The sequence below is a fragment of the Nasonia vitripennis genome (assembly GCF_009193385.2).
Source record: "Nasonia vitripennis strain AsymCx chromosome 4 unlocalized genomic scaffold, Nvit_psr_1.1 chr4_random0009, whole genome shotgun sequence".
NCBI classification, from domain to species: Eukaryota; Metazoa; Arthropoda; class Insecta; order Hymenoptera; family Pteromalidae; genus Nasonia; species Nasonia vitripennis.
Genome location: NW_022279645.1, coordinates 117520 through 145422, shown reverse-complemented (window position 1 = coordinate 145422; position 27903 = coordinate 117520). Strand labels below are relative to the sequence as shown.

Sequence of the window (27903 nt, the reverse complement as noted above, 5' to 3'; positions counted from 1 at the left end):
TTCATCGCCAAATCATTTCTAAACATTCAAATTAAAATCCCTGCATTCATACCAGAACTACAAGTGTATAAAGTTTCCTCCTTGAGTTTGAGCCCAAAAGAACTATTCGTCACTTGGAATCCTACGGACAGTGAAAAAGTTCACAAATTCTTGCACCGAGTGCCAGCAGGAATAATGAAGCTTTTAGCATAATACAATTAAAGGTATTTATGCTAAATATATCTATAAAAAATTTCAAATGATGTACTTAAAATTTATGAATTTTTCTCAGAGTTCTTTTTTTCGGGGTTTAAAGGTGTTGTTCCCCTTAAAATCTTGTGGGTTTGCGCTTTTGTCGTAATGATACTTTGCACGCCACTTGGCTGCTATTAATTTTTCACATGCTATTTTTTGAATATTGTTTAATCTTGTTGTCAACTCGATAATATAATCGGCATATGTCGGAAGCCAATCTTCGGTTTCAAGGGGATCGCTCGACGGGGAGCGAGCCAGTCTCCCGAAAACTAGTTTATAAGGTGTGTGTTGCGTTGCCTCATGTACAGAGGTGTTGTAGGAAAAAGCATCCATCTCCAACCATTGATCCCATTGCGCATCTTGCGAAATGAACTGTTTTAAATATTCTCTAAGTACGTGAAAGGCTGTCGTTTTGAACTGTGTGATTCTGAATCTTTTCGCTACTCGTTTCATTAAACTGCTTAAAAAATTTGTCCCTTGATCGGTCAAAATAGCTTATAGGAGCGCCAAAAGTGCAGATGAAACGTTTTATCAAAGCGTCCCCGACTGATCGCGCCGTTGCATCTTCAAGAGCGATCGCAAGAGAATATTGAGTTAGACAACATTGTTAATATATTATCGTGTCCGTCTTCTGTTTGCGGAAACGGGCCAAATATGTCTAAAGCAACTTTTTCAAAGGGTTGAACAGGTTTATCCGTTATAACCATACGATTTTTAGTCTTGACTCGAACTAATTACTTTAATTGACAAAGTAAATACTTCTGAATATACATTTATATGTCGATTTTCATATTTTCCCAATAAAAATGTTTCTTTTACACCTTTATGTCCGCCTATGGTAGAACAATGAGCCTCCAATGATTGTTGTGCGCTCGCTTAAGCGCGGATAAGTAATAGTTCCTTTACAAATTATTATCTTGGCTTGCAATCCCTTTAATATGCTTCAAATTTTATTAATTATGTCGTCCCATCGCACATTTTCGATCGAGACGCTTTTTGCGAGACTGATTGATTTTATTTGTTCTTTTAATATAATTAATTTTAACTGCTTTAAGCCTGCAACTAAATTTTTAGTGATTTTTGAAATACTTAGAGTGAAGCTTAAGTCCCTGCAATATTATAATGAAATGACGTTTGTTGCTCATTGGCATTAGCCCCAATTCTCCTGCGGACAAGTTATGTAACCTTGGTATTTCCTGACGAGTCTCTAACAGGAGTACTCCTTGATCATAAGGTTATTGGCGGATATAAAATGGCGGACATTATAACACCACCAAACCAATTTTACCGCAACAAATGATTTTAGATCAGTTTAAAGTATCGATATGAGGGTTTTCAGGGTCACTGAATCTTAGCTTGACCTCGACATTTCAAAATTCGAAATGGTGGATCCAAAATGGCGGACATTATACCGCCACTAAACCAATTTTACCGCAACAAATGATTTTAGATCAATTTAAAGTATCGATATGGGGGTTTGTGAGGTAAATGGTTATAAATGTATTATCGGAATCAGTATTTGTGCACATGAATCTTATATTTTTCCGGTCTATTAGATTTAGAATTATCTGTCTGCGGTTTTTGCACTTACATTTTTCTATTGTTCTGTGTATATGTATATGCCTGCGTGGATGAAACAAATTATAATTTAGCCAAATGAATCAATCTTTAATGACATTTTGTGCACTCTTATCAATTCTGGCTCCTCGTTCGTGGAGTTTTTACTGGTGATAAATGGCTTTCGCCGATATCATAAATTACTCTGTTCCTAGGTTCATTGGCATTTGAGTAATGCATGACTTTCAACGTTTTCTGGGATAAATCCATGTCCCATTTGTATGTTTGTGACAGGTGGACAGTTTTTAAATCTCTTTGTTAGGAATTGACGAGTTTGTTCGTGATCTTGTTTGGTGTATAAGAAAAATTTATATTGAATGATCGCCCATTAGCCCATGAATAAAGAGCTTTAACATCTAGAATTGCTTTATTTTTTGCAGCTTGTAAGCTCGCTCTTGTAGCTTCTCTCTTTACTATCGCTCCAACTCCATCGCAACTACCTTTTCCGTGTGCTGTTGCAAAACAGTGCCATTCAGCATCAACGCCAAAATCTCTCTTATGACTCATTAAACTACTCATTTGATAACGATTTTTAAAATGCTGTTTAGCACCATCAGTAGCATATATTACCTTTTTTACTGTCGGACAAACCTTGCGAATTTCAGGTATAAGCTTTTGCTGCATTATGTATACTGCAGTGGCATCATGAGTAGTACAATCGGACATAGATACTGTACTGAAATGCTTTAGCTTGCCTTCAGATTTATAATAAACAACAGCAGGAAAAATCGTACTTTGATCATTATTAAAATGAAATGCCTGTGCAGCATCTTGGGCTGTAAAAGCATAGTTCTCAGCAAAATCCAATTGAGCAAGAACCTCTTCATCTGAAAGATTATTTTTCTTCCCAGAAATAAACTTTGATTGTTCCTTAGCGATGAAGTGATGAGGTATCAACTTTTCTAGGTTAGAACATAAAGTTTCAATAAATTCTTGCGATGTTAGGCATTGTTTTATCAAAGTGTATCTATCGGTTGATTGTCACGTGCTGAAGATGACTTGATCAATATTGTGCTCATCCATAATGTTCTCAACGTAATCAGAAAACCTTTGAATGTCCGGACAAATTTTGCATTCATTCAAATAACAACTTGGTTTGGGATCCTCACATAGAACGAAATTCAAACAATCTTTATAATTCTTCAGAATATTGTTTGAGATTTTTTCTATATTTACTGCGTAAATCATCGCCTTGAAATTTTGGTGTATCGTACATACACATACATTGTGTGTACCAGAGGATCCTGCAAAGACACAACATTTTGGTCTCAGTTCCGCAAACTTGGTAAGCCCAATCGGATGTTCAGGAAACTGTTCTTTAAATTGATTATGAAGGTTCTTAATATCAGTAAGTAATAATCTTTTCTGCACTTTTATTTTTTCACCATATAAATAAATACTGACGGTATCTTTTTTATTTGGCATAATTCTGCTGTTAAGATCATTTTCGTAAAAATCTTCAACTTTCTGAGTAGTTTCTACAGGTAATGTTTTTCCACGTTTTGCAACAGGAGAAGCCAAAACTCCATCTGATTCTCTTAACTGTTTTGCTTTACGAGCCATTCTGTGAGACACACCAAATTGGTTCATAATTTTACGTATTGCCCAGTGTTCGGGTAAAATAGTAAGAATACTGACACGTAATGGATCGTTCTCCGGCAGGGATTGGAATTTGTTTTTAAGTCAAGTTAAAATATCTGTAAGATCATCTTGCATAGGTGCATCCGTGTTTGAAACCGAAGGTGAGTCAGTCTCTGATTCAAAATCAACACTCATACTGACGTTTGGAGATGACAAATCATGTAGTTTGTAAAAGGATTTTCTACATGTATCACAAATTAGTGAAGATGTTGGATAATAAGGATAGACATCTTGAAATTCTTTGGAGATCTTCCTAAGAGATTTGCTGTGTCGTGTATTAATATCAAATGGATTAACGCATCTATCGATACGATATTTTTTCGCAGGAGAAGACATTGTTGTAGGATATGAGAAAGCACAACCAAAACAAAAAAAAATGTTAGAAATAACAAAATTACGGCTAGTACAGTTGAACAAGGAGTTGCCGATAAAGTAAGACTTACTCAACAACTGCCTTAAAAAGGATGTTGAAGAAGAAGTCGCCAATGTATCTATTAATGTACCTATTAACTATCCTAAAAAGGACTGTTGGAGAAAAAGTCGCTTATGAATAAAGCCGCTGATGGACTTGCTCACCAACTATCCTGAAAAAGACTGTTGGAGAAAAAGTCGCCGATGAAGAAAGCATTCCTTGAAGAAAATATTCCTTTCTATGGGTTGCTAAACGTGGGAAGGGGTTGGGGGTGTAGGTAAAAAAGAAGGATGAAATAAATCACTTGAAAGCAATAAACTCCTTTGCCACAAAACAGTTTTATTTGCTGAAGTCTTTGCACAAGTCATTGGACACGAGCCGTGTACTTGCATCATTAGGCTGTTGGAAGAGGGGCGAGGTACAGCGCTGGACCCGGCCTCCTTATGTGCCCTCCGCGACGCTACTTCACTTGTGGGTAATGCGCAGCCGCCAAGCGGCGTGCCGCGGTGATAAGCGCTGCAGCGTGCGTGGAGTGTTCGGCGGGTTGCGCGTTAGCAAGGGCTTTTCGCGAGAGAGCCTGCGGGTGGGTTATGACAAATATCCGCCAGTTTATATTGGCCATATTTAATTTTGAAATTTCGAGGTTAAAATAAGATTCAGCGGCCCCTTAAACTCCCATACCGATACTTTAAACTGATTTAAAATCGTTCATTGCGGTAAAATAGTTTTGGTGATTGTATAATGTCCGCCATTTTGGATCGGCCATTTTGGATTTTAAAATTTCGAGGTTAAAATAAGGTGCAGTGGCCCCAACAATCCTCATATTGATACTTTAAAGTGATCTAAAATCATTTGTTGCGGTAAAATTGGTTTGGTGGTGGTATAATGTCCACCATTTTGATTCCGCCATTTCGAATTTTGAAATGTCGAGGTTAAAATAAGATTCAGTGACCCTGAAAACCCCCATATCGATACTTTAAACTGATCAAAAATCATTTGTTGCGGTAAAATGGGTTTGGTGAAGGTATAATGTCCACCATTTTGATTCCGCCATTTTTGATTTTGGAATTCCGTCAGCATTCTCAATAATATGTCCTATCATGAGTTGTACATGCTTTTCGGTGGGATATTTCACAAATTAGAACATTTTTACTATTGTTTTTGTTGAATGTGCTATGAAAACGTGGGTTGCAGGCTCCATATTTTATGCGCCACATTGGATTTTTGAAAAGGCCAGAACTTTTTCAAAAGCCCTTGACCAGACAATTATTTTGAGACCTCAAACGTCTTGTTAGGTTAACCCAAATTTTGGGTGCACTGATGGTCCGGTTGACGTGAAACGTCCCATATATATATATATATATATATATATTGTGACAGTGCATATGCCCTCACAACAGCTCGGCATAAGCCCAGCACATATACGCGCGCGAAGCGCGCAAACACATATACAAACACGTATTGCGACGACTATCAAGGCGGCAGGAGCCGCGCGCGAAGTATAGAAGTAGAATAGGAGAGAGAGAGAGAGAGAGAGAGAGAGAGAGAGGCAAAAGGAAAGAAGCGTGACAATAGCCGACGGTGACTAATAAACACGCAACAAGAGAGAACGAGATAGCAGAGCCGGATTCGCACGAAGCAATCCGAAGGGCCCCGAATCGATCGAAGAAGGACTATCTATCAGCAGAGAGAAACGCGACTCGCTCTCTCGACTCCCAACTCTGGTAGCGACCACACGTGGCTAGGAGCCACGAAAGCCGGTCAGCCGTCGGATCCGCTCATCTTCAAGGGCGCGGCTCTAGACCAGACCCTCAGGCCGAGGGCCACGACATCGTGCCCAGGTTATGGCAACTCAGTGCCTGCAGCTTTCGCCAACGCTACGAGGAGGAGTCGAGTGGGCCGCCAATCAAACGGCGAATAGCCGATCTATCTCTCTCTCTCTCGGTTAATTTGGCGCATGGCACATCACGCGCAGAAAAGCACGAGTGAGTATATAGCTTAGCGTAGGGCCAAGGGCAAAGCCCAATTGTCGCGCATAGTGCGCCGGCCGATCCCGATGGTCGTCTCGACGCACAACACACGCACACACGATTGCACATTGTTATTTCGAGTGAATAAACGTTCTGAGGGCAGATGAAGCTCGAAGGTTCTCTTAGCATAAATTATTAGAGTGACATTATTATGCATGCTAAAACCCTTGCTTCCATTCATAAATAAGCCGAGCATAGAAGGACTCCGCGGTCCGTCAAGATGGAGATGCTGAGCAGCCGAGGCGAGTTCCTGCTCGTCACCCAGCGATCCTCTTGTTAACGTGGTAGCCTTGCGCGTCGGTTCCTAAGCTCAGTGGGACACACTTATCCGATTTCGCGCTAGCAAGGCCACAACGTTACAATATATATATATATATATATATATATATATATATATATATATATATATATATATATATTAAAATTTTTTATTTTAATATCTGTGTAGTACAACGTCAGAGGCAATGCGTCCTCTGAAGGTCAACTATACAAAACTTGGCAAACGGAACACTCTAGAGACATTACGTCTGAGGAGAGAGCACCTATTAAGACGAGTAGCTTAAACAGTAATACAGCTGTTTGAGTGAAAATCTTTCTTAAACGAATGAAAACATAATTCTCTTTTCAGGCATATTAGCTTTGACTACAATACGTTAGTCAAGAACGTAATACTAAGAATCGCTTATACAATAAAATTTTTGTCTCTAGAATATTTCAAGGGCATTACGTCTCTGAAGAAAATTCTAGATAAGGAGAGTAGCCTAAACAGTAATATATCTGTTTAAGTAAAAAACTTAAAATAAAATTCAAACATCAAATTTACTTCTAGTTATATTAGTTTTGGCTACAATACGTTAGCCAAGTACGAAATACTATCAACGCATAAGTCAAATAATAAATAAGAAGAAACTCAAATATTACAACATTCCGAACCACTAAAAAATAATAATTTTCAAACCGAGCTAAGTCGGAGCGTTTCAGTATCTCGGTAGTCCGGCCTACTTAATTTTCCAACACGTGTACACGTCATTCGACCGGTCGCAACTTCGATAGCCGCCGGCTCTAAGGGTGTTTTCACTCTCGAATCTAGTTTCTGCAATATTTTCTGTGCCTTCGCGAATATGCATTACTGTATCTGTAATTTCCTCAATTGGATTTCAATTGGAGAAATCGCGTCGGCATTGAGATTTATTCGACCTGGTTTGTAAATAATTTCAAAATTGTAGTCCGATAGTTTAAGCCTCTATCGCGTAGCGCGTGAATTGCGATTTCGAGAATCTTTCCACCAACATAGCGGTAAATGATCTGTACAAACGACAAATTTAGTGCCTAATAAACAGTGTCTGAAATGGCAAATACCGAAAACCATGAATATGTATCATATTGGGTTTCGGCATCATTTAACACTCGAGATGCGTATGAGATCGAGCGATCTTGTCCTATAGTACCTTGAGAAAGCACAGCTCCCACGCAGGTCAGACTAGCATCCGACGTTAATATAAATAGTTTAGAAAAATTCGGGAAAATCAAAACAGGTTCTTTACATAATTTTTCGCGTAATATATTAAAAACTTCTTGCGCTTTTTCATTCCATTCGAAAGCTGTATTTTGCTTCAGTAAATTGCTCAATGGTTTAGCTGTTTTTGAAAATCCGTTAATAAATCTCCTATAATATCCTGCTAATCCTAGGGAATTGCCGTATATTTTTAACAGCTTTAGGACGCGGAAATTTCTTTACTGCTTCTATCTTCTTGGGGTGCAGGCGTATTCCTTCGTTACTGATTAAATGTCCTTAAAAACTTACTTCTGTACGAAGGAAATCGCATTTGTCTGGTGATAATTTGAAATTGGCGGCTTTTAGTCGTCTTAATAGTTACGCGAATTTATCGTTATGTTCTTGTATAGTTTTTGCGTAGATAATATCGTCGAGGTACACGCAAACATCCAGTGGTCCCGAATCTAATTCTCGCGCGTCTTCCGGCGATATAGCAGGAGCACCTATCGGTCTTTCCTCTTCTTTCATAGGGATGTTGTATATTATTCTATTTATGCATCGCATGAAAGTGACGGGCATCGATGTTAAACCTTGCGGACAAACATTCCATTCATAAAACCCGGCATTCATTACAGTAAACGCAATTTTATGCCGATCGTCCGGATGTAATGGAATCTGATAATAACCCGACACGAGAACTAAAACCGTGTAATATGTCGAACCTCCGAGTTGATTGAAAATATCTTGAATGTTCGGTAAGGGATAATTATCGGTTATAGTGACCTCGTTTAATTTTCGATAATCCAGGGCACATCGAAGGAAGATGAGCGAGTGCAAAAATTGTATCAAAAACATAAACTCTTAAACCCACCTACCCCACGCACGACAAGTTTATATAAAAAACATAAACTTTTAAACCCACCTATTCCATACACTGCGAGTTTCCGTACTCGGCAGAGCGGAGGAAAGCGAGCAATTGCGAGAATTATTGTATACAAGCATGTATACAATATGTTGTACTTGTCTAATAATTTGTACATGTACAAGCTATTGTAATCGACATAAGCCGCGCATTTCCTATAAAATTTTCTTGGCGCGTGGATTGAAAATGAATGGATGCTTTAAATAAGTACTCTCAAATCATAGAATTTTGAAGAGTCTGTTTACGTAACTTGTACATAATTTGTTTTTCTAGAATAAAAAATGCGAGAGTAAAATGACTGCGAAGCTGTAATATTGCTGTAAATCTTGCTCGCCTTCTTCCGCTATGCCGAGTTCTGAAACTCGCAGTGCGAGAAGTAGATGGATTTTAGATTTAGATGTTATCATCCCTCACGCCAGCCTTCCTCCGCTGTGTCGAGTACGTAAACTTGCAGTGCATGGGGTAGATGGGTTTAAGAGTTTATGTTTTTGATTTTATCCTCGCTTCGCTCTCCTTCCTCTGATGCGCCAAGGAGATTTTTTAAATAAATTATTGAGCTCGGGGAGCGTGGAGTAGCTGGGTTTTCCTTGATTCGTCGCAGGTGAAAGAGTGACGCTTTATATGCAATTTACGTAAAAACTTTGAAACTTTTGTTAGACTATTTCAGCACACTTAATTTCTTTTTCTCGTTAACTTTCACGTCATATGCCAAAATTCAATTATTTAACTCAATCTGCCCAATTAGGTTTTACAATAATTTTCAAATAAACAATCAAATCTCATCGATAATTTTCAGAATCCTAGTCTCCCATTTTCAGAATTTTAATCTCGACTGTTCTATTGTTTTAGGATAAAGGTTATGACAATTTGAAAGGTTTTAGCTTAAGTTTACCTTTTGGAATTTCGTTTCTTTTTCTTCAAGTTGCGTGGATTTTTATTTTTACCCCTCTACGTGCATTATATATATATATATATATATATATATATATATATAATATATATATATATATAATATATATATATATATTATATATATATATATATATATATATATATTATATATATATATATATATATATATATATATATATTATATATATATATATATTATATATATATTTATATATATATATATATATATATACACAGGGTGTTTCATTTTAATCCGACCACGACAATAAACCATGGAAAAACTAATTTTAACGAAAAATGACCTTAACAAAAGTTGAAGGGGGTAAAGGGGGCCATCAAATGAGACAAACACCTATGACCTTGAACTCAATTTTCAAGGTCATTTGAGGGTAATTGTGAGTTTTTTAAATAGGAACCTCTATTTTAGACCTTGGAATCGGATAGAGCGGAAAAAATTACGTCGCAAAGGATATTTTAAGTTTGCTTTGGTGACCTTGAGAAGGTCAATTCAAGGTCAAATAACAAAAAATCTGCTAAACAGCTGTTTGTCTGGTTTTATTTTACTGATGTCGAAAGGTGACCTTGACAAAAGTTTAAGGGAGCAAAAGGGGCCATCTAATGACACCAACACCTTTGACCTTGAACTCGATTTTCAAGGTTATTTGAAGGTCATTCTATTTTTTTAACGGGAACCCCTATTTTTGACCTCGGAATACGGAGCAGCGGAAAAGATAACGTCGGAAATCACATTTCAAGTTTGCCTTAGTGACCTTGAGAAGGTCAATTCAAGGTCAAATATGAAGTATCAGCCTAAGATTGTTTTCCTTTCAATTTTTTCGTAGAATTATCATTTTGTTATTGTAATAAACATTAAGAGAATAATTGACTTAAAATGTGATTATGCTTTGCTGACTTCAAAGCCATTTTGTAAGGTCAAAAGTGCAAAAATGCAATATCAAATGTTATGTGGAGTCCATATTTATATCCTAACTTTAGTGTTGCCCAGGAACAACGACGTGGACGTAATAGGATTGTGTTCCCTTTGGGGTGCTTGATTAGAGTGAGTCTCCTTGCCTCTCACTTTTATTATGTACAGATTTGAATGTAGGTGCCCAAAGACACACCATTTTTTTGGATTCTATTCAGTTCTTGGGATGTTTTCGTAAGCGAATTTTTATCCTATCTTTAGCGTTACTCGGAACGACGTGGACACAATTGGCTACTAATTTTTCTCATCGAATTTTGCCTGAATTTATTGTTGAAATAAATAATTTATTTTGTAAAGATGATTTTTCATGTTGAATTTTCCCGCGACTCATTGTTGAAATAGACAATTTTTCTAATAAGAGATCTCTTTTCATATGAATTTATCCTCTACTCATTGTTACTTACACTTAGTATTCAATAGTTTACTAGTTATTGAATAGTTATTGATTAGCCAAACTAATCAAATATCATTTGTTTAACATTTTCTCTTTTTCATTCATTGACCTTTATTTTTTCTATTAAAATTTATTACTCATCGAAAGCTATCTAATTTGTTCAGTTTGTTAAAAACAAATTTTTTTATTGAACTTGTTATAAATTTTTAACAATGGCTGATTATCCAGCCGCTGAAAGGGTTGATATTTTATTGATTCTTGGTGAATCTAGACATAATTATCGACAAGCTGCAGCCTTGTATCGAATTCGATATCCCGATAGAAGACATCCAAGTCATACAACCATTCGTGAGATTTACCGTAGAGCTCAACAAGGGCAACTAGCACGGGTTAGAGAACGTCGTAATTACAACGAAGATGATCTTCGTGTAATGGTCGTTTTAGCAATGGTTCATTTGAATCCCCACGTTAGTACCCGTGAAATTCAAAGGCAAAGTGGTATACCTATGGCTACTGCTTGGAGAATACTGAGAAGTCAACGTTATCATCCATATCATATTACTTTGACTCAGGATCTCACACCTGCTGATATGAGGTTAAAGCTACAGTTTTGCCAATGGGCACGACAAATGATTGCTAATGATCGTCACTTTTTTCAATACGTAATGTTTTCTGATGAAGCAAAATTCAAAAGCAATGGAGAGCTTAACCGACACAACTGTCATTATTGGTCGAATGTTAATCCGCATTGGTACAGGCAGATAGATAACCAAAATCGTTGGAGTCTTGATGTTTGGTGTGGAATTGTTAACGGATACCTTGTAGGCCCATACTTTTTCAATGAAAATGTAAATGGCCATAATTTTTTACAGTTCCTGAGAGAAGGTCTTCCAGTACTTCTTGAAGAAGTAGATTTATACACAAGAGCAAGAATGTGGATTCAATTAGATGGAGCTCCTGCGCACTATGCTCGAATAGTTAGACAATATCTTAATCAAAATTACCGTGACAGGTGGATTGGACGCACTGGACGTGGAGATTTGGGTGTTCGATGGCCACCGAGATCTCCAGATATGACATCACCCGATTTCTATTTGTGGGGGTATTTGAAAGATGTTGTTTATGAACATGAAACTGCAACAAGGGAAGATATGATCCACAGAATTCAAACCGCTTGTGAAAACATCCCAAGAGCTGTATTACTCAGAACAGTAGAACATTTTCAGCAGCGAATTGAATTGTGTATCCAACAAAATGGTGGTGTCTTTAAGCACCTGCGTTGAATTTTGAGCAAAAGTGAGAGGCAAGGGGACTCACTCTAATTAAGCACCCCGAAAAGTGAGAGGCAAGGGGACTCACTCTAAATAAGCACCCCGAAAAGTGAGAGGCAAGGGGACTCGCTCTAATCAAGCACCCCGAAAAGTGAGAGGCAAGGGGACTCACTCTAATCAAGCACCCCAAAGGGAACACAATCCTATTACGTCCACGTCGTTGTTCCTGGGTAACGCTAAAGTTAGGATATAAATATGGACTTCACATAACATTTGATATTGCATTTTTGCACTTTTGACCTTACAAACTGGCTTTAAAGTCAGCAAAGCATAATCACATTTTAAGTCAATTATTCTCTTAATGTTTATTACAATAACAAAATGATAATTCTACGAAAAAATTGAAAGGAAAACAATCTTAGGCTGATACTTCATATTTGACCTTGAATTGACCTTCTCAAGGTCACTAAGGCAAACTTGAAATGTGATTTCCGACGTTATCTTTTCCGCTGCTCCGTATTCCGAGGTCAAAAATAGGGGTTCCCGTTAAAAAAATAGAATGACCTTCAAATAACCTTGAAAATCGAGTTCAAGGTCAAAGGTGTTGGTGTCATTAGATGGCCCCTTTTGCTCCCTTAAACTTTTGTCAAGGTCACCTTTCGACATCAGTAAAATAAAACCAGACAAACAGCTGTTTAGCAGATTTTTTGTTATTTGACCTTGAATTGACCTTCTCAAGGTCACCAAAGCAAACTTAAAATATCCTTTGCGACGTAATTTTTTCCGCTCTATCCGATTCCAAGGTCTAAAATAGAGGTTCCTATTTAAAAAACTCACAATTACCCTCAAATGACCTTGAAAATTGAGTTCAAGGTCATAGGTGTTTGTCTCATTTGATGGCCCCCTTTACCCCCTTCAACTTTTGTTAAGGTCATTTTTCGTTAAAATTAGTTTTTCCATGGTTTATTGTCGTGGTCGGATTAAAATGAAACACCCTGTGTATATATATATATATATATATATATATATATATATATATATATATATATATATATATATATATATATGGATTGGTGTGTGGGATATATGGATGTGGATTGGACGCACTGGACGTGGAGATTTGGGTGTTCGATGGCCACCGAGATCTCCAGATATGACATCACCCGATTTCTATTTGTGGGGGTATTTGAAAGATGTTGTTTATGAACATGAAACTGCAACAAGGGAAGATATGATCCACAGAATTCAAACCGCTTGTGAAAACATCCCAAGAGCTGTATTACTCAGAACAGTAGAACATTTTCAGCAGCGAATTGAATTGTGTATCCAACAAAATGGTGGTGTCTTTAAGCACCTGCGTTGAATTTTGAGCAAAAGTGAGAGGCAAGGGGACTCACTCTAATTAAGCACCCCGAAAAGTGAGAGGCAAGGGGACTCACTCTAAATAAGCACCCCGAAAAGTGAGAGGCAAGGGGACTCGCTCTAATCAAGCACCCCGAAAAGTGAGAGGCAAGGGGACTCACTCTAATCAAGCACCCCAAAGGGAACACAATCCTATTACGTCCACGTCGTTGTTCCTGGGTAACGCTAAAGTTAGGATATAAATATGGACTTCACATAACATTTGATATTGCATTTTTGCACTTTTGACCTTACAAACTGGCTTTAAAGTCAGCAAAGCATAATCACATTTTAAGTCAATTATTCTCTTAATGTTTATTACAATAACAAAATGATAATTCTACGAAAAAATTGATAGGAAACAATCTTAGGCTGATACTTCTTATTTGACCTTGAATTGACCTTCTCAAGGTCACTAAGGCAAACTTGAAATGTCATTTCCGACGTTATTTTTTCCGCTGCTCCGTATTCCGAGGTCAAAAATAGGGGTTCCCGTTAAAAAAATCACAATTACCCTCAAATGACCTTGAAAATCAAGTTCAAGGGTGTTTGTGTCATTCGATGGCCCCCTTTACCCCCTTCAACTTTTGTTAAGGTCATTTTTCGTTAAAATTAGTTTTTCCATGGTTTTTTGTCGTGGTCGGATTAAAATGAAACACCCTGTATATATATTCTATATGTTGTACCTGACTTACAAAAAATATTTCAGCGCGATTCCTTCATGATGCTTCGAGTTCTAGCTGTTCAAAGTTCATGGTTTAAGCAATTTTTGCCTATTTTCAATGATTTGTATCATAAGGGATGCATTTTTAACTAGAACTACCCAGGACTACCCTCTACCAATTTTTTTAATTTGGCGTTGCTAGAGGAATTACGTAGGCGGGGTTTCATTCTGGCTGCATGACCTTGCGATGACCTTCAGTGCCGCAACCGAACATACCATTCTGAACGTAAAATTTACCGCTCTTTCCATTCCCGCAATAAAAGAATGGGGTTCCTATTTAAACATCCAAAGTTGACCTTCAAATGACCTTGAAAAACGCGTTCAAGGTCAAATCCAAGGTCACCATCGGGTTGCCCCTTCGATATCCTACAACTTTGGTCTCTACCATTTTTTCGATTGTGGCTGTCCCTGACGAGTTATGAGCGGTGCCCGTTTAAATTGGGTCACCCTGTATATATATATATATATATATATATATATATATATATATATTAAGGCTACCTTATTTGCATTTTAAACCTTAAAATTTGAAAAACTGAATGTTTGATCCGGATTCCGACCTCCTCAGTACAGTAAAAAGATACCTTTTGATAGTAAAAAAGTAGCTGTAAAGTTTCAGAATGGGCCTGACCTTCTACTAGAAGTTATGTAGAAAACAAAGATGATATCGTCGCTCCGTACGAAGACTAGCACAGTTCAAATTTTCAAATGAAAACTAGCCCAACTCATGATTTGTCGCGAAGAGTAGCACAGTTCAGAAATGTGGTCAAGAGTAGCACAACTCGCGACTTTATATTACTTAAAATGTGAGTATTTCACGTTTTAATTGGGATATTTTGTTGGTTTAGTTCATGAAAACCTTGGACAAAGACAGACAAACCTTAAAGTTTAAAAAGGTTTCGGAAATTTTAGAAGTTTTCTAAACAAAGTGAATAATTTTAAAAAATGTTTGTAAAAAATTATTGTATTTGTGAAAACAATTTTAAATTCGGTAATAAGTTGTAAATTGTGAATATTTAAAAATGTTCATTAGGGACAGTTTTGCAAAATTCTGGAAATTTTTATAGAAATTCGTTGTTTAAGTTATGAAAAAGTTTGAGTTGTGCTAGTCTTCGCGGGAAATTTTGAGTTGTGCTAGTCTAGCGTGCGTGAAATGTGTTGTGCTACTTATGACGTGAAATTTGAACAGTGCTACTTTTTCGTAGGGAGCGACGATATAATGGCTAATAGGTGGTTTTACATGCAAATTTGACACTTATAACCAAGTACATTTCATGTCTACCGATACGATACCCGATATGTATCGGTATACGTGAAATGTACTTGTAAAAGAGAATTTTTTTTTCGAGTTTTGGAGGGTTTTTACAAAATGGACCAAATATATATTTTTTAAAATTGTTTTTATAGCTTCAAATCTACCTGGACCAAATCTTGAAAATGTTTTTTGGTAGGAATGTAGATTTTTATCATATGTACCTGTCTATACTATTAAATAGTTTTTTGTTTATAATATACATCGAGTTTCGTAAAATAAATGCAAAAAAAATCAAGGCAGACGGACGGACAGACATTATTTGAATTCTTTTATTGCTAAAAACTAATCCAAATTTGATGCGATTGACATTTGTTTCTGGTAACCTGAATGATTTACATTCATAAAACATTTCTACGAAGTCGCCGTCTGAACTTGAACTACACGGATGAGCCCGTCATCTTCAGGGTGTACTTGTGTTATACGGGCCAAGGGCCACTTGCATGGTGGCTGTTGATTTGTGCGGATGACGCATAGATTCCCAACTTTAACTTGCGGTTGAGTAGTACGCCACTTTGGCCGGTGTTACAGCTCATGTAGGTACTCGGAAGACCATCGGCTCCAAAAGTGCTCGTACATTTGGCGAATCAGCTGCTAGTGGTTTAGTCTTGATGTGTTGACTTCAAGCGTGGATGGCACAGTAAACGTAGGTGTCCCGATAAGAAAGTGTGCCGGCGTTAAGGCAGACAAATTCGTAGGATCATCGGAGAGTGGTTGCAGTGGCCTCGAGTTCAGACACGACTCGATTTGAGTAAGGAGCGTGGTCATCTCTTCGAAAGTGAGTAAGGATTCGCCTCGATCACTCGTTTCAAATAGGACTTAACAGATTTAACAGCAGCCTCCCATATGCCACTAAAGTGAGGAGCTGCTGATGGGTTAAATTTCCAACAGGTCCCGTCATTAGCCAGTGTTCGTCCGATCTCGTCACTTTGGGCTGTGGCTTGCTGAATGAGAGCACGTAGTTCTTTATCGGCCCCGATAAAATTTGTGCCACAATCACTAGCAAGGGTAGCGCAAATTCCCGACGAGCGACGAATCGTCTGTAAGCGTTGAGAAATTCGTAGGTTGAGTATCCTGAAGCGACTTCTAGATGTACCGCGGGTGTCGAAAGACACACGAAGACTGCGATATAGTCCTTATAGGATTTGGTACCACGACCCTTGGACAAACGGAGATTTATCGGACCACAGCAGGAGCAATTATGCTTGCGTGCCTTTGATTTTGAGATAGCATGCGAGGCAATATAGAGTTCTTAGTCGGCTTCTGTTATCCAGCAGTGCTGCCTTTGCTCGATTGATCGGACACCAAAACTAGCGGAGCCGCTGGCTCAGACCTCTCCAGCGCTTGAATGCGCGACTTCATAAACTTGTCTAGCTCCCCCCAGGTGACAGGTGTGGTGGATTTGCCGAGAGACAGCTCCCAGTCACGACGAGATTTTTGGATCGAATCGTCTTATGGTGATATAGACTAGAAGGTCATCTATGGCATTCGCTTTCTGATCCAGAACTTCCAACGTCTCAATAGTATCCGAAGTACCATTTCTGTTCAGCTTTAGTACTTGGGGAGACTCAGATGGCATGGAAGGTAACCGGAATAGTGCATCGAGAGAATTATTTATAAGGGTTCGCTTATTATGGAAGTAAGACGTTATCTTTGTCCAGGCTCGTGCATAGTTGTCCTCCATGATAGAGACATTTCTTATTAGGTTTGCAGAATCCCCGCACGGACTGGATTTCAAGTAGTGAAGATGCTCCACATTAGACAGTGAGCGATTGTTGACAACAAGCGACGTAAAATAGTCCTTGAAAGACGGCCAATCAGAGTACTTCCCAGTAAAGTGCGGTAGATCTATTGTGAGTAGTTTTCTACGTGACTCTTGATCTGAGGCTCGGTTAGGTGGCAATGGTATCGGTTGTGGAGTAGGCTCTAGCTTCGCTAAAGCGTTAAGAAAAAGGGCTTTCTGAGTCAGGTAATGGTCTTCGGTTTCAGAGAAGACGTCTTCCTTGAAGTAGTTTTTGCTTCCATCATCTCTGGTTTTAGTGGCCAGGATCTGGTCGTGACGGTCCTCCCACTTACTCCACCGTGTTTCCAAGCGCGAGAGATGAGCTTGAATAGCCCCTTTCGTGGACTGCCCTCGCTCGACTAGTCCTCGCTCCTCGACTTGTTTCGCTATCATGTCGTCCATTGCTGTACTGTAGTATTGAAGGATAGAGCACTCGTGAACGCTGTGCATACCAAGTACAGTAGAGTGCGTTCATTTTGGATTCCAGGATTCGCGTGAAAGTAGGCAGCAAAACAGCTGCCCCGAAATGCGAGAGCTCTTGGCAATATCGGGTTTAATTCAATCCGGTGCGATTTGGATTGCAAGCGAGTAGGTAGAGCGCAATGTAAACAAACACTCGGCGTTCTCTTGCGAGCCGATAACACGTAGAATTCTTCGGTTTGCGCGACTTTTATCGACGATACGTTTGAGGCCGTACAATGGAGCGCGGATAAAACTTTTAGATTAAAGTCTGAAGATTCAGTTACGGCACTCGATACTACACAAAGTCGAATGTAGCGTGACACGATGATCAGTAGATTTTTCCGCGTCGATTGATACCTGACGATAGCTGGTTTTCACTTTGTGCAGTAGAGCGTGTCACTATGATGCAGTCGATTAAGTGTACCAAAGATCTCGTTGTGATCCTAGGTAGTTGTGATATCGCAATACGTCTTCTGAAGGTCGCCGCATCCGGCTCGAAGGACCAGTGTTGCAGAAGTAATGGAATGCGGTGAGGATTCAGGTTCAATACACGACAAACACCACAGTTTTTAGCGCGAAATGTTCTCCTTTAATTAACTTCAAAACTTTATCAACTATACGATTACAGAGTAGAAAACTTATAAAACTTACTTGCTGCTCGAGAGAGAATGCCTGAAATCAACAAGGCTCTCGTAGGTATGAATCGTGTATGTGTACAGGGTTGTATGTGATCGAGCGCGTTAGTGTGGCAGTAATCCTTCTATCTGGAACAATGGCATAACCTCCTTTATACAATTTAATAAAAAAAGTGCCCCGAGAAAGAATTGAACCCGGGTCGCCAGCGTATCAGTTGAAGTACTAACTGCTTTAGCTATTTTTTCATAGGGTGTTAATATAACGATTTCCACTCTTTACAGAATAGCTAATATGACTATTAACTTGTAAAGAATAGTTAATGTAACTGCCCAAATGAATAAACGATTCTTAAGTCTCATAAACTTGAAATTATTTGTATTATAATATTTAAGATTTCTTATTAGCTACCGATTATAAATAATGATAAGGATGTGGCATAGCAACACTATGTCAAAGTATGAGATACTGTGCCTAACTGTGCCAAGCTATGCCATATTATGTCAGGTAGTATTTTAAATTGAGTCTAGTGCTAAACATGTACCATACTGTATCACGATGTGCTAGACTGTGCCAAATATTTGATGCGTTCGGAATGATATAAGCGTAGTGCAAGGTGGCTCAGTTCGGCACTATGGAGCAGACTTTTTATAGCACAATTTCCATTTCCACTAAGGTATGGGTGTATGAGCGTGTTGTGCGTTTGTGTGCATGTGCCCGTGTAAAACTATTTTGTATAAATTATGTACAATTTATACACAATCATTTTTGCATAATTTATTTCTAATTTATACATAATTTATGTAAAAATTATATATATTTGTCAGAAAATGTTATACAAAGAAAGGTGCGTAAGAACAATTCCTTTTTTTAAAAATTGTTGGGAGGAAAGCAAACATAATTACCGACTCTTGAAACTTTTCCTTGAATTAGTTGAACAGGAAGTGCTTGAATACAGTAAGTACCCCGAATAGGTATTATACAGGGTGTCCCATTTTAATTTACCACCCCCTAGAACTGGTTAATAATTTGCTCTGAGAAAAAAATGTTTCAAATAAAATTTGTTGGGTTAGAAGGGGGGCATCTTTTGGCTATTCCAGCTGTGACCTTGAACATGACCTTCAAGGTCATTTGAATAAGATTTATCACAGATTACTACTAAAAAAGAGAAACACTTTTTTGAAAAAATCCCAAATTTTTGTTGTAAACGGCTTTAAAAAAGTTGAAAAAATCACTAGATATCTCTTATTGCCCCACCCTTTAAAAGAAGTTAAAAATTTTACATTTTATCCGAGGAATTAGAAACGTACACAATTTTACAAATTTAAGTCCAAGTATGACCTTAGCCATGAACTTGTCCTTAACCAACAAGGTCATTCGAAGGTCAGTCAATTTATTTAACGGTAATCCTCGATTTTTATTCCGGCAATTGAAGCTTGGCTATGACCTTGACCTCGAACCTTAAATTCATTTTAAGAAAGAACCACCACTTTAATGGAAAATACTCTCTTTTTCAAAGAAATGAAATTACCAAAAAATTTATTAACAGAACCAAAGTTCATTAGAACGCTAATCTGATTCATTTTTTATCACATGGGGGAAGTTTGCAATCTTCGGGGTGTGTTTGACATTCTCTGGGGCAAGTTTGCAATCTTCGGGGTATGTTTGACATTCTCTGGGGCAAGTTTTACGTCATCTGCGGAAAATTTGACATCATCTGGGGCAAGTTTACGGTCACAACTGGGACAAGTTTGACATCATCTGGGGCAAGTTTGAGCAGTAAGGGGCATGTTTTCAACTGAGAATCAAAATCAAGCTTAGTTTTTTTAATGAAAATTGTACATATTTTAAATCATATTCAGATTCTCTGATAAAGTACGCATCTTTTTAAGAAATATTTTTCTCGTAAATGCTTTATTTCTCGCTAAAAGACATTTTTTTGCTTCGTTATCGTTCTATTGGTAAAGCTTGTAAATTCTTACAGCTCCTCAAAGCTTCTCATCATTAGGTTTTCATTGACTTTCTGAATTTCAGAGCAGAAAAATACTTATAATAAATTATTTCTAGTAAGATTAAATATTCCCTAAAAAATCTACCTACAACAGATAAAGGCTGACTACACGCCAGTAGAGATAGTCAACATGATCAAGATTCTGGGAGAATGTCACGACAATTACAAGGCTGCAGCGAGGCTGTACGCTGAAAGGTATCCGGACGCTCGTCATCCTACTAGGAGGAATATTAAACTTCTAACGATAAGAGCTCAAGGAGGTAACTTAAGAAGGAAGAGGCGACGGACGGGCCCAAGAGAGCATATTGCACTTGGGGTTCGTGCTGTAATTGCCGAGGATCCTCATATTTCGACGCGACAAATTCAGCGAATGCATGGAGTACCCAGATCAACAGTTTCCCGTTTATTGCGTCATTTTAGATTTCATCCATATCACTTGCACCTTACACATGCCATTGAGCCTGGTGATCCTGCCAGGCGACTTAGATTCTGTCAATGGGCGGAAACACGAATGCGCATAGATCCATTTTTCTTTAATCGGACTCTCTTTACAGACGAGGCAAAGTTCGACAATATGGGAGGAGTTAATCTTCATAACGCGCATTATTATGCAGAAGAAAATCCACATTGGCAGCGAGATCACCGTACACAAAGACGGTGGTCAATTAATGTTTGGGCGGGCATAGTTGGGGAATACGTTGTGGGTCCAATTTTTTATGACCGTAATTTAAACGGCGAGCTTTATTTAGATATTCTCGAGAACCAAATTCCACCTCTTCTAGAAAACATTCCGCTAGAAATAAGGCGAGACATGTGGTTCCAGCAAGATGGTGCTCCCGCTCATCGTAGACTACTTGTCAGGAGATTTCTGAACGCGACATACCCAAATAGTTGGATTGGAATTGGTAGTCCAATCTGTGAATTCCCTGCGCGATCGCCAGATTTGACCCCATTGGACTTCTTTCTGTGGGGGGCCGTGAAGCAGAGAGTTTACGCGGAAGCCCCGACGACGGCACAAAATATGATGGAGAGAATTGTTGCAGCATTCCAGGCGTTCACCCCACAAACATTAATAGATGTCCAAAGAAGTTTTCGGCAGAGAATACAAATGTGCATTCAACAAAATGGGCAATTGATAGAGCACTTGAGGCGTTGAAATTTCCGTGACTAGCTGAACGAAGGGGTCTTGCCTCAAGTGGCTGGACGTGAAGGTCTTGCCTTAAGTGGTTGGACGTGAAGGTCTTGCCTTAAGTGGCTGGATAGGGTCTTGCCTTAAGTGGTTGGACGGGGTCTTGCCTTAAGTGGCTGGACGTGAAGGTCTTGCCTTAAGTGATCAAAAGGATACCTCTGTCTTTGTTTGAAGCTAGTAACATTCATCTAAAACAGCTTATTTCTAGGACAAATTCTCTTTTCAGTTAAAGGGAGAGCTACCTATTGATGATCAAAAAATGGTTAAGACAAAAAGTGTTACTTTTTTGGTAGAACCCGAATCTGTGATAAATCTTATTCAAATGACCTTGAAGGTCATGTTCAAGGTCACAGCTGGAATAGCCAAAAGATGCCCCCCTTCTAACCCAACAAATTTTATTTGAAACATTTTTTTCTCAGAGCAAATTTTTAACTTCTTTTAAAGGGTGGGGCAATAAGAGATATTAGTGATTTTTTCAACTTTTTTAAAGCCATTTACAACAAAAATTTGGGGATTTTTAAAAAAATGATTCAGACAAAAAGTGTTTCTCTTTTTTAGTAGAATCCGAATCCGCCATAAAAATATGCACATTTCATATGAAAATTTGGTCTTGACTTTCAAATGACCTTGAAGGTTATGTTCAAGGTCGCAGCTAAAATAGCCAAAAGATGCCCCCCTTCGAACCCAACAAATTTTATTTGAAACATTTTTTTCTCAGAGCAAATTATTAACCTGTTTTAGGTGGTGGTAAATTAAAATGGGACACCCTGTATAGTTCGTAAAATCTATATTTACATTTCGATTTATAATTGCATTTTCTCCATCCTGATATGTTATTAGCTGCCTGACTAAAGCACACAATACATTATTCAATGATAAAAAGTGCAGTACGGTTTCTAAGCAGGAGTTTTCCCAGAAAATAGAATAATTGCATCTTTTGTTTGACTTGGATTCTTCTGAGATGTGAAAATAGTATTGTCAATTTGAATTCGAGTGTATACTTCAATATTTTCTATCGTTGTTAAATAAGAAGAACAAAAGTAGGTTATAACAGTCAATTCATCTTCATTAAAATTCATATTTCCAGCTTTCAACAGTACTTTTATTACGCTGCATTTTTCTAAGTTATTTGTGATGTGTAATTTATACCTAAGTATTCTGTGCGCATTCATAAAGTAAAAAGTATTTAAAATTTCTATATCTATTTTATTTGGTCCAAAATTTTTTAAATTTGACCGTTACCGTCTTCGAAAGGAAATGCTGACCACGACCAGAAAGGCCCCCATAAACTTACATTTTGAGCTGAATGTATTAACTGATGTACATTGAAGAATCATTTTTCACGGCCGTAAAGAGACTCTACTTCAATTACAAATTCAAGACATTCAGACAGTTCAATCTCGCGCATATGAATTTTAGTTTTTAACTAAATTATTGTGACATATTAAAGCATTAAAAAATGATCATAGTATTTTTTAGGTCTATTTCTTAAAATAATAGGAAATATATGTATAAGGGCCTCTCTGAGTTCTGAAGCTTTCCAATAATTTATGTATTTAAGATTTCTTGGTGCTTGAGTTCCGTAATTTAGAGAGGCAAAAACTCCAAGCAAAACAGAGTGCAGATAATCAGGAACAAAAGAACGAGCTGTATCAAACGCAGGAATCAATGCAGTCACGGATGGACCTTTTACACCTTTTACGTGTTTAACATTAAGATTTATAGCTGCCAGTGCTTGCGACAGCATTCATTCTTTCGTTTTTGGTATAACATACTGTGTAAACTAGTATACTCTGTTAAACCATTTTCCAGTTGCGCAGGTTTCACCCTTATGCTCGTAAAATGAGCAACTGCATTCGCCGTTATATTTCATAATATTTTGAGTTGGTGCCCTCGCACACGCGTCTAACGTAGCTATCGGCGTTAATACGCGGCTACGTCTAACCTCATTATTGCGTTGATTGAACCATTCTACAGTATTTTCATACAAATTTTTTAGTGTATTAACAAAGAACCATAAAAATGAACTCATGTTCGGTTGCTTTTCTGAACTATAAAAACGCCGGTTACGAATTGAAAATTTCTTCGATTTTCTGGCGGAATATTGATAATTTGCGATTTTAATTGATTGATTTTTTCTATTCTACAATTAGCCGATGAATCAGCGTTAGTTAGAAAAATGGATGACGTTCTAAATGTGAAGAAAGCAACAAGTCAAGAAAAGGCAGACACACGATAGAGAACGAATCAGATTCGAAAGAAAAGAGTGATAAGGTAACATTTATCAATTATGCTCACATAACATTTTTATTATTTTATGGCTAAACAAAAACAACTTTTATAGGAACCAGCAATAAAACAGATAAAGAAGCAAGTAGATTCCTTGGTGGAAAAAAATTTATTTAAACAACTAGGTGTAAACATTGACCTGCAGATAAGCTGTAAACTAAAGGTTTCAAATGTAGATTTGCAAGATAATAATTTGCCGAGTACAAGTAAATCCAGTACGCAAACTACTTGCTCAGAAAATGCAAACAGATTTGCCTTAAGAACTACTGAAATAGACGTCCAATCAAAAAATGTGTAAGATGATAACGAATTGAACTGGATATGCATAAAAATCGCTAGCTTATGATCTGATGTAGAATCATGTTTCGCTGCGCTTACAATCGTTGCAGATGGTTTGGATTCTTTGACGCTTGTAAGAAAAATAATTTAAATATTGTATACTATACTATACCTAAAATTAACATGCATTCATACTCATACACAGGCTCTGGAGGATCACAGAGGTTAAACAAAAATGCTAATGGAAGCAGTTGATAATCCTACGTGTACTGGAAAAAGACGGTCTCATAACATGCCTCTAATTGAGTCTCTACCAGAGTCTATATCACTAGAAGATAACTTACGTACATATCACAGTATTGAGCCGATGGAACAAGACAAGATCATTAGCGGTACACCTCAAAATAAATCGAAACGATCACATAAAACGTTTATTGATGACATTATATACAAAGTAAATACTTAAGTTGAACTTTTTCTAGATACAAAACGAGACTGCAGGTATAAAATATTCGAGTGAGAATAAATATTCTTCAGAGTCATTGACGGAAGTTCAGAATTTTGAAGAAGCGAGAAATGTAAAAGTTGACCCTGTTGAAAATGAATTGTCAGATAACAGCGGGAAATCTGTCGAAGCAGTAGAGTAAAATATAAAGAAGGTGGAAAATTATGTAGTTTCGACGTTACAATATACAAAAGCTGACGAATCAAATGGAGCAAGTATATATAACTTGTTTAATTCTTATAAAAATAGTAATATAGAATAAATTGTTGAAGTTCTTATTATTATTTTAAGGTAATTGAACTCGCTGAGGGTTTAAACATTTTTGTAAAAAGTTATAGCTTAAAAAATACCCGAGATACCTGCGACAAGTTAACGTATTTAGCCCGAGCTCTAATAAAAATCATTTTTACAAAAGAGACACTCAGTTCATGCTCTCTTCTTGGAAAAGGGTCAAATAACTCAAGGAGTTCAGAGAGTAGACAGGGACTCCACGAATGCCAAGTAAAAGCAATTCTAGGTAAATTATACAAAACTATGCATTTGCTTATATTACGTGTCTATAAATTAAAATAAATAACAAAAAATAATACCCAAAATTTTTACTATAGCATATGTTTGAGCTCATGGAAAGTCCCTCAGTTGGAAGCAAATAGATGGCCAGATTATAAAAAGAAGTATGACGCAACTATTAATTGAAGGAAGGGATAAAAATAGATTTAAAGAAGAAAAAAAATTGAAATCAGCTCACAAAGAAGAACGTTAATTCTTTTAAATGAATTATTGTTTAACTATTCATAACTGTTACTATTTATTAATATTAATATATCATAAATAATAGAATTGTTTTAAAAATATATGTAATTAATTACTTGTCAAGTTTTTACAAAGATTATACACAATTTATGCAGAATCATTTCTTTACAAAAACTTTACATAATTATGTAATGATTTTTATTTGTACATTGTACAAAATGTATATCAAATAGTTTCACTCGCGTGTGTGTGTGTGTGCGCGCGCGCGCGCGTGTGTGTAAAACTAAACTAGAATCAAAAACAGTAGGTTACAAAAACTATTAGACAACGGTTGGTAACAATTAAAAGTAATTTTAGGTTATCAATTTTAATACGATATCGCCTTTAATGTTTACGTGATAACAACTTCAGGAGTACTAGTAAGCTTTTGATATCGTTACTTCTTCCCAAAAATAATGCTGAGGTCACTAGGAACTGTAGAAAAAATGTCTAGGTGTTTGGAATAGAAACAAAATTAGTCTTTATAGTAGTATGCTAAGTAATTTTTAATGCGTAGACATAAAATTTGATGATAAATCATGGATAGTTTTCACAGGACTCTCGTACACGATTTTTAGGTAATCTGCATACAAAGAATGCAGTGCGCTTCGTAGTGTACAAAACCTCACCCCGAACATTAGTATACCATGCCTAGGCGTTGAAAAATCTCAGTAGACTTTTCATATTATATTTGTAAAAAATACGTTTTAAATCACAAAAACTTCGTAGTGCACTACCAAAATTTAATTTTACCCGCTGTCAATCATCTAGAAATTATCCACGAGTCCCGGGCAGAAGTTAAAAGTAAGAAAAACTAAAAAAACTAAGAAATAAAAATAATTCTTGATAATTCTAAAGAAATTTGAAGAACGTTTGAGAATTACTCTACATTAATGGACAAATTAATTAAATATTCTTAGCTTTTCTTTGTTTTTCTTAGTTTTGTATGCATTCATTTTAAACTTTATCATGTTTTATTAATATTTCTTAGTTTTTCTTAACATTTATTTGTTAATCCATTTATACTAAAACTATTAGATTGAAATAAAATTTTTTTCCTCGATTTTTATTGTACCTATTTCAGAGGAAGTAGCTCTTTCGAACTTGGATGATTCGCAATTTTCCAAAAATGGAAGAAATGTTCGATTGCAATATAAGGACAATAATAATATTATATTTACAATACAACCGTGGCACCGAGCTAAAGTTCTTGCCTCTGAACCGAAAAGTTAAGGGTTCGAACCCAGGGTAGGATTTTTCTTTTAATAATAATGTAAATTTTTTCGCAGAAATTCTAGAAAAGTTACTAAAAACTAAAAACCACTAAGAAAAACTAAGAAAAGTTAAGAAAAGTTAAGAAAAATCAAGAATTAGCAAGAAATTTGTCCATTATTGTGTAATAATTCTTAGGTTTTCTCATTTATTTATTTATCTTTCTTAGAATGTCTTAGTTTTTCTTATTTTTTATAAGCAAATATTTTTTGTCTCTGTAATTTACATTTCTTAGTTTTTCTTAGTTTTAATTTCGGCCAGGGCCGGGTGGCATAACTTACTTTCAAGCAAAGCTTATACCTGTATTTATTGCAAACTACGGAGCGCTCTACCTAAACTTTATTTTTCCCTTTCCCCGAACACTTGCGAATCGTATAAAAAAACCGGGGTGAAGCGAGCGCATCAACCTTGAACAAATATTCTATGTATACATACATTGATTTTTCCCTTTACAGTATTCTGAATAAGTATAATGGGTAAATTGGCGGGTTGGTGCCGTAACATGGAGCCCGCGTGGGTGACTCGAAAATCACCGCACTAGTTGCTCATACTATTTTTTTGTCATGGGTGCGAAGATAAAGTACCGACTAATGCAAGGTTTTACCAATGGGAAACACAATGCTACAATGGGAGAGGTTATATGGACTGTCAGTGATTATGACCAGAATTGTGTTATTTTTCCTAACGTAACACCCTTGCTTATAACCAAATACTTTAGCTTTTCACCTCATTAAATAATGCAATTTGCTGTTTAACTAAGCTATAATCGTTGGGTTGTGCGGAACGATCAGAGCATGTGTGATAAAAATGATTTGTTCAAAGTAAATAAGGTACAATCAGGTCACAATGCTCTCCAAAGGCGCAGTATATCTAAATATACTTATACTTGCTATCGGCGCGCTAATACGCCCCTTGAGTTTATTTACTAAATGAAATTCAACAAAATTTCCATCGGTTTCCGCATTCATTACATAAAACAAAAGTCGTCATGGGTTCATCGGCTGATCGAGTTTGAACTTGATTGTAGGTACAATTACGTTTTTTGCATTTTCCACATTTTAATAAATCTGTTTTTGTTCCTTGCACCGTTGCAAGTTGAGCATCATTAATAGCTTCTTTTTTGAATTGTTCCCTTAATTGTTTAATTTCATCGCTTGCCATTTCTTCAGCTGTCATAGTAGCTAGGCGTCCTGGTGTAATAGCCCCAATAATGAAATTAGTTCGAAGGGTAGGATTTTTAGAATCTCGCAAATTCGCAACTCTGCTGCGTACCTAAAATGAAATAAATATTGTATGAAACAACTATATGATACACAAAATTATTTAAACGCATGA

At 37.0% G+C, this 27903-nt stretch overlaps 1 protein-coding gene and 1 long non-coding RNA gene across 4 annotated transcripts in view; one reads left to right on the top strand and one right to left on the bottom strand.

Annotated features, from left to right (window-relative positions):
- The first annotated feature begins 120 nt into the window (after positions 1–120).
- Positions 121–26008, top strand: LOC116417359. Of its 2 annotated transcripts, XR_004227640.2 has the most exons (7): positions 121–203; positions 23585–23705; positions 23776–24132; positions 24205–24391; positions 24482–24719; positions 24796–25021; positions 25113–26008. It is a non-coding gene; the product is annotated as an uncharacterized LOC116417359 (long non-coding RNA). The 2 variants fall into 2 exon arrangements; XR_004227639.2 differs by lacking the exon at positions 121–203 and having other exon boundaries at positions 22909–23705.
- LOC100115830 (transcription elongation factor S-II) overlaps positions 25782–27903 on the bottom strand; it is a 63484-nt gene continuing 61362 nt past the window's right edge. Inside the window, exon 4 of one of the 2 annotated variants that reach the window (XM_001600754.6) lies at positions 25782–27840. In XM_001600754.6, the coding sequence (XP_001600804.1) occupies positions 27505–27840 (336 nt within the window). In that variant the 3' untranslated portion in view covers positions 25782–27504. The remainder of the gene's footprint in view (positions 27841–27903) is intronic. The other variant, XM_016987228.3, reaches the window with a different exon arrangement.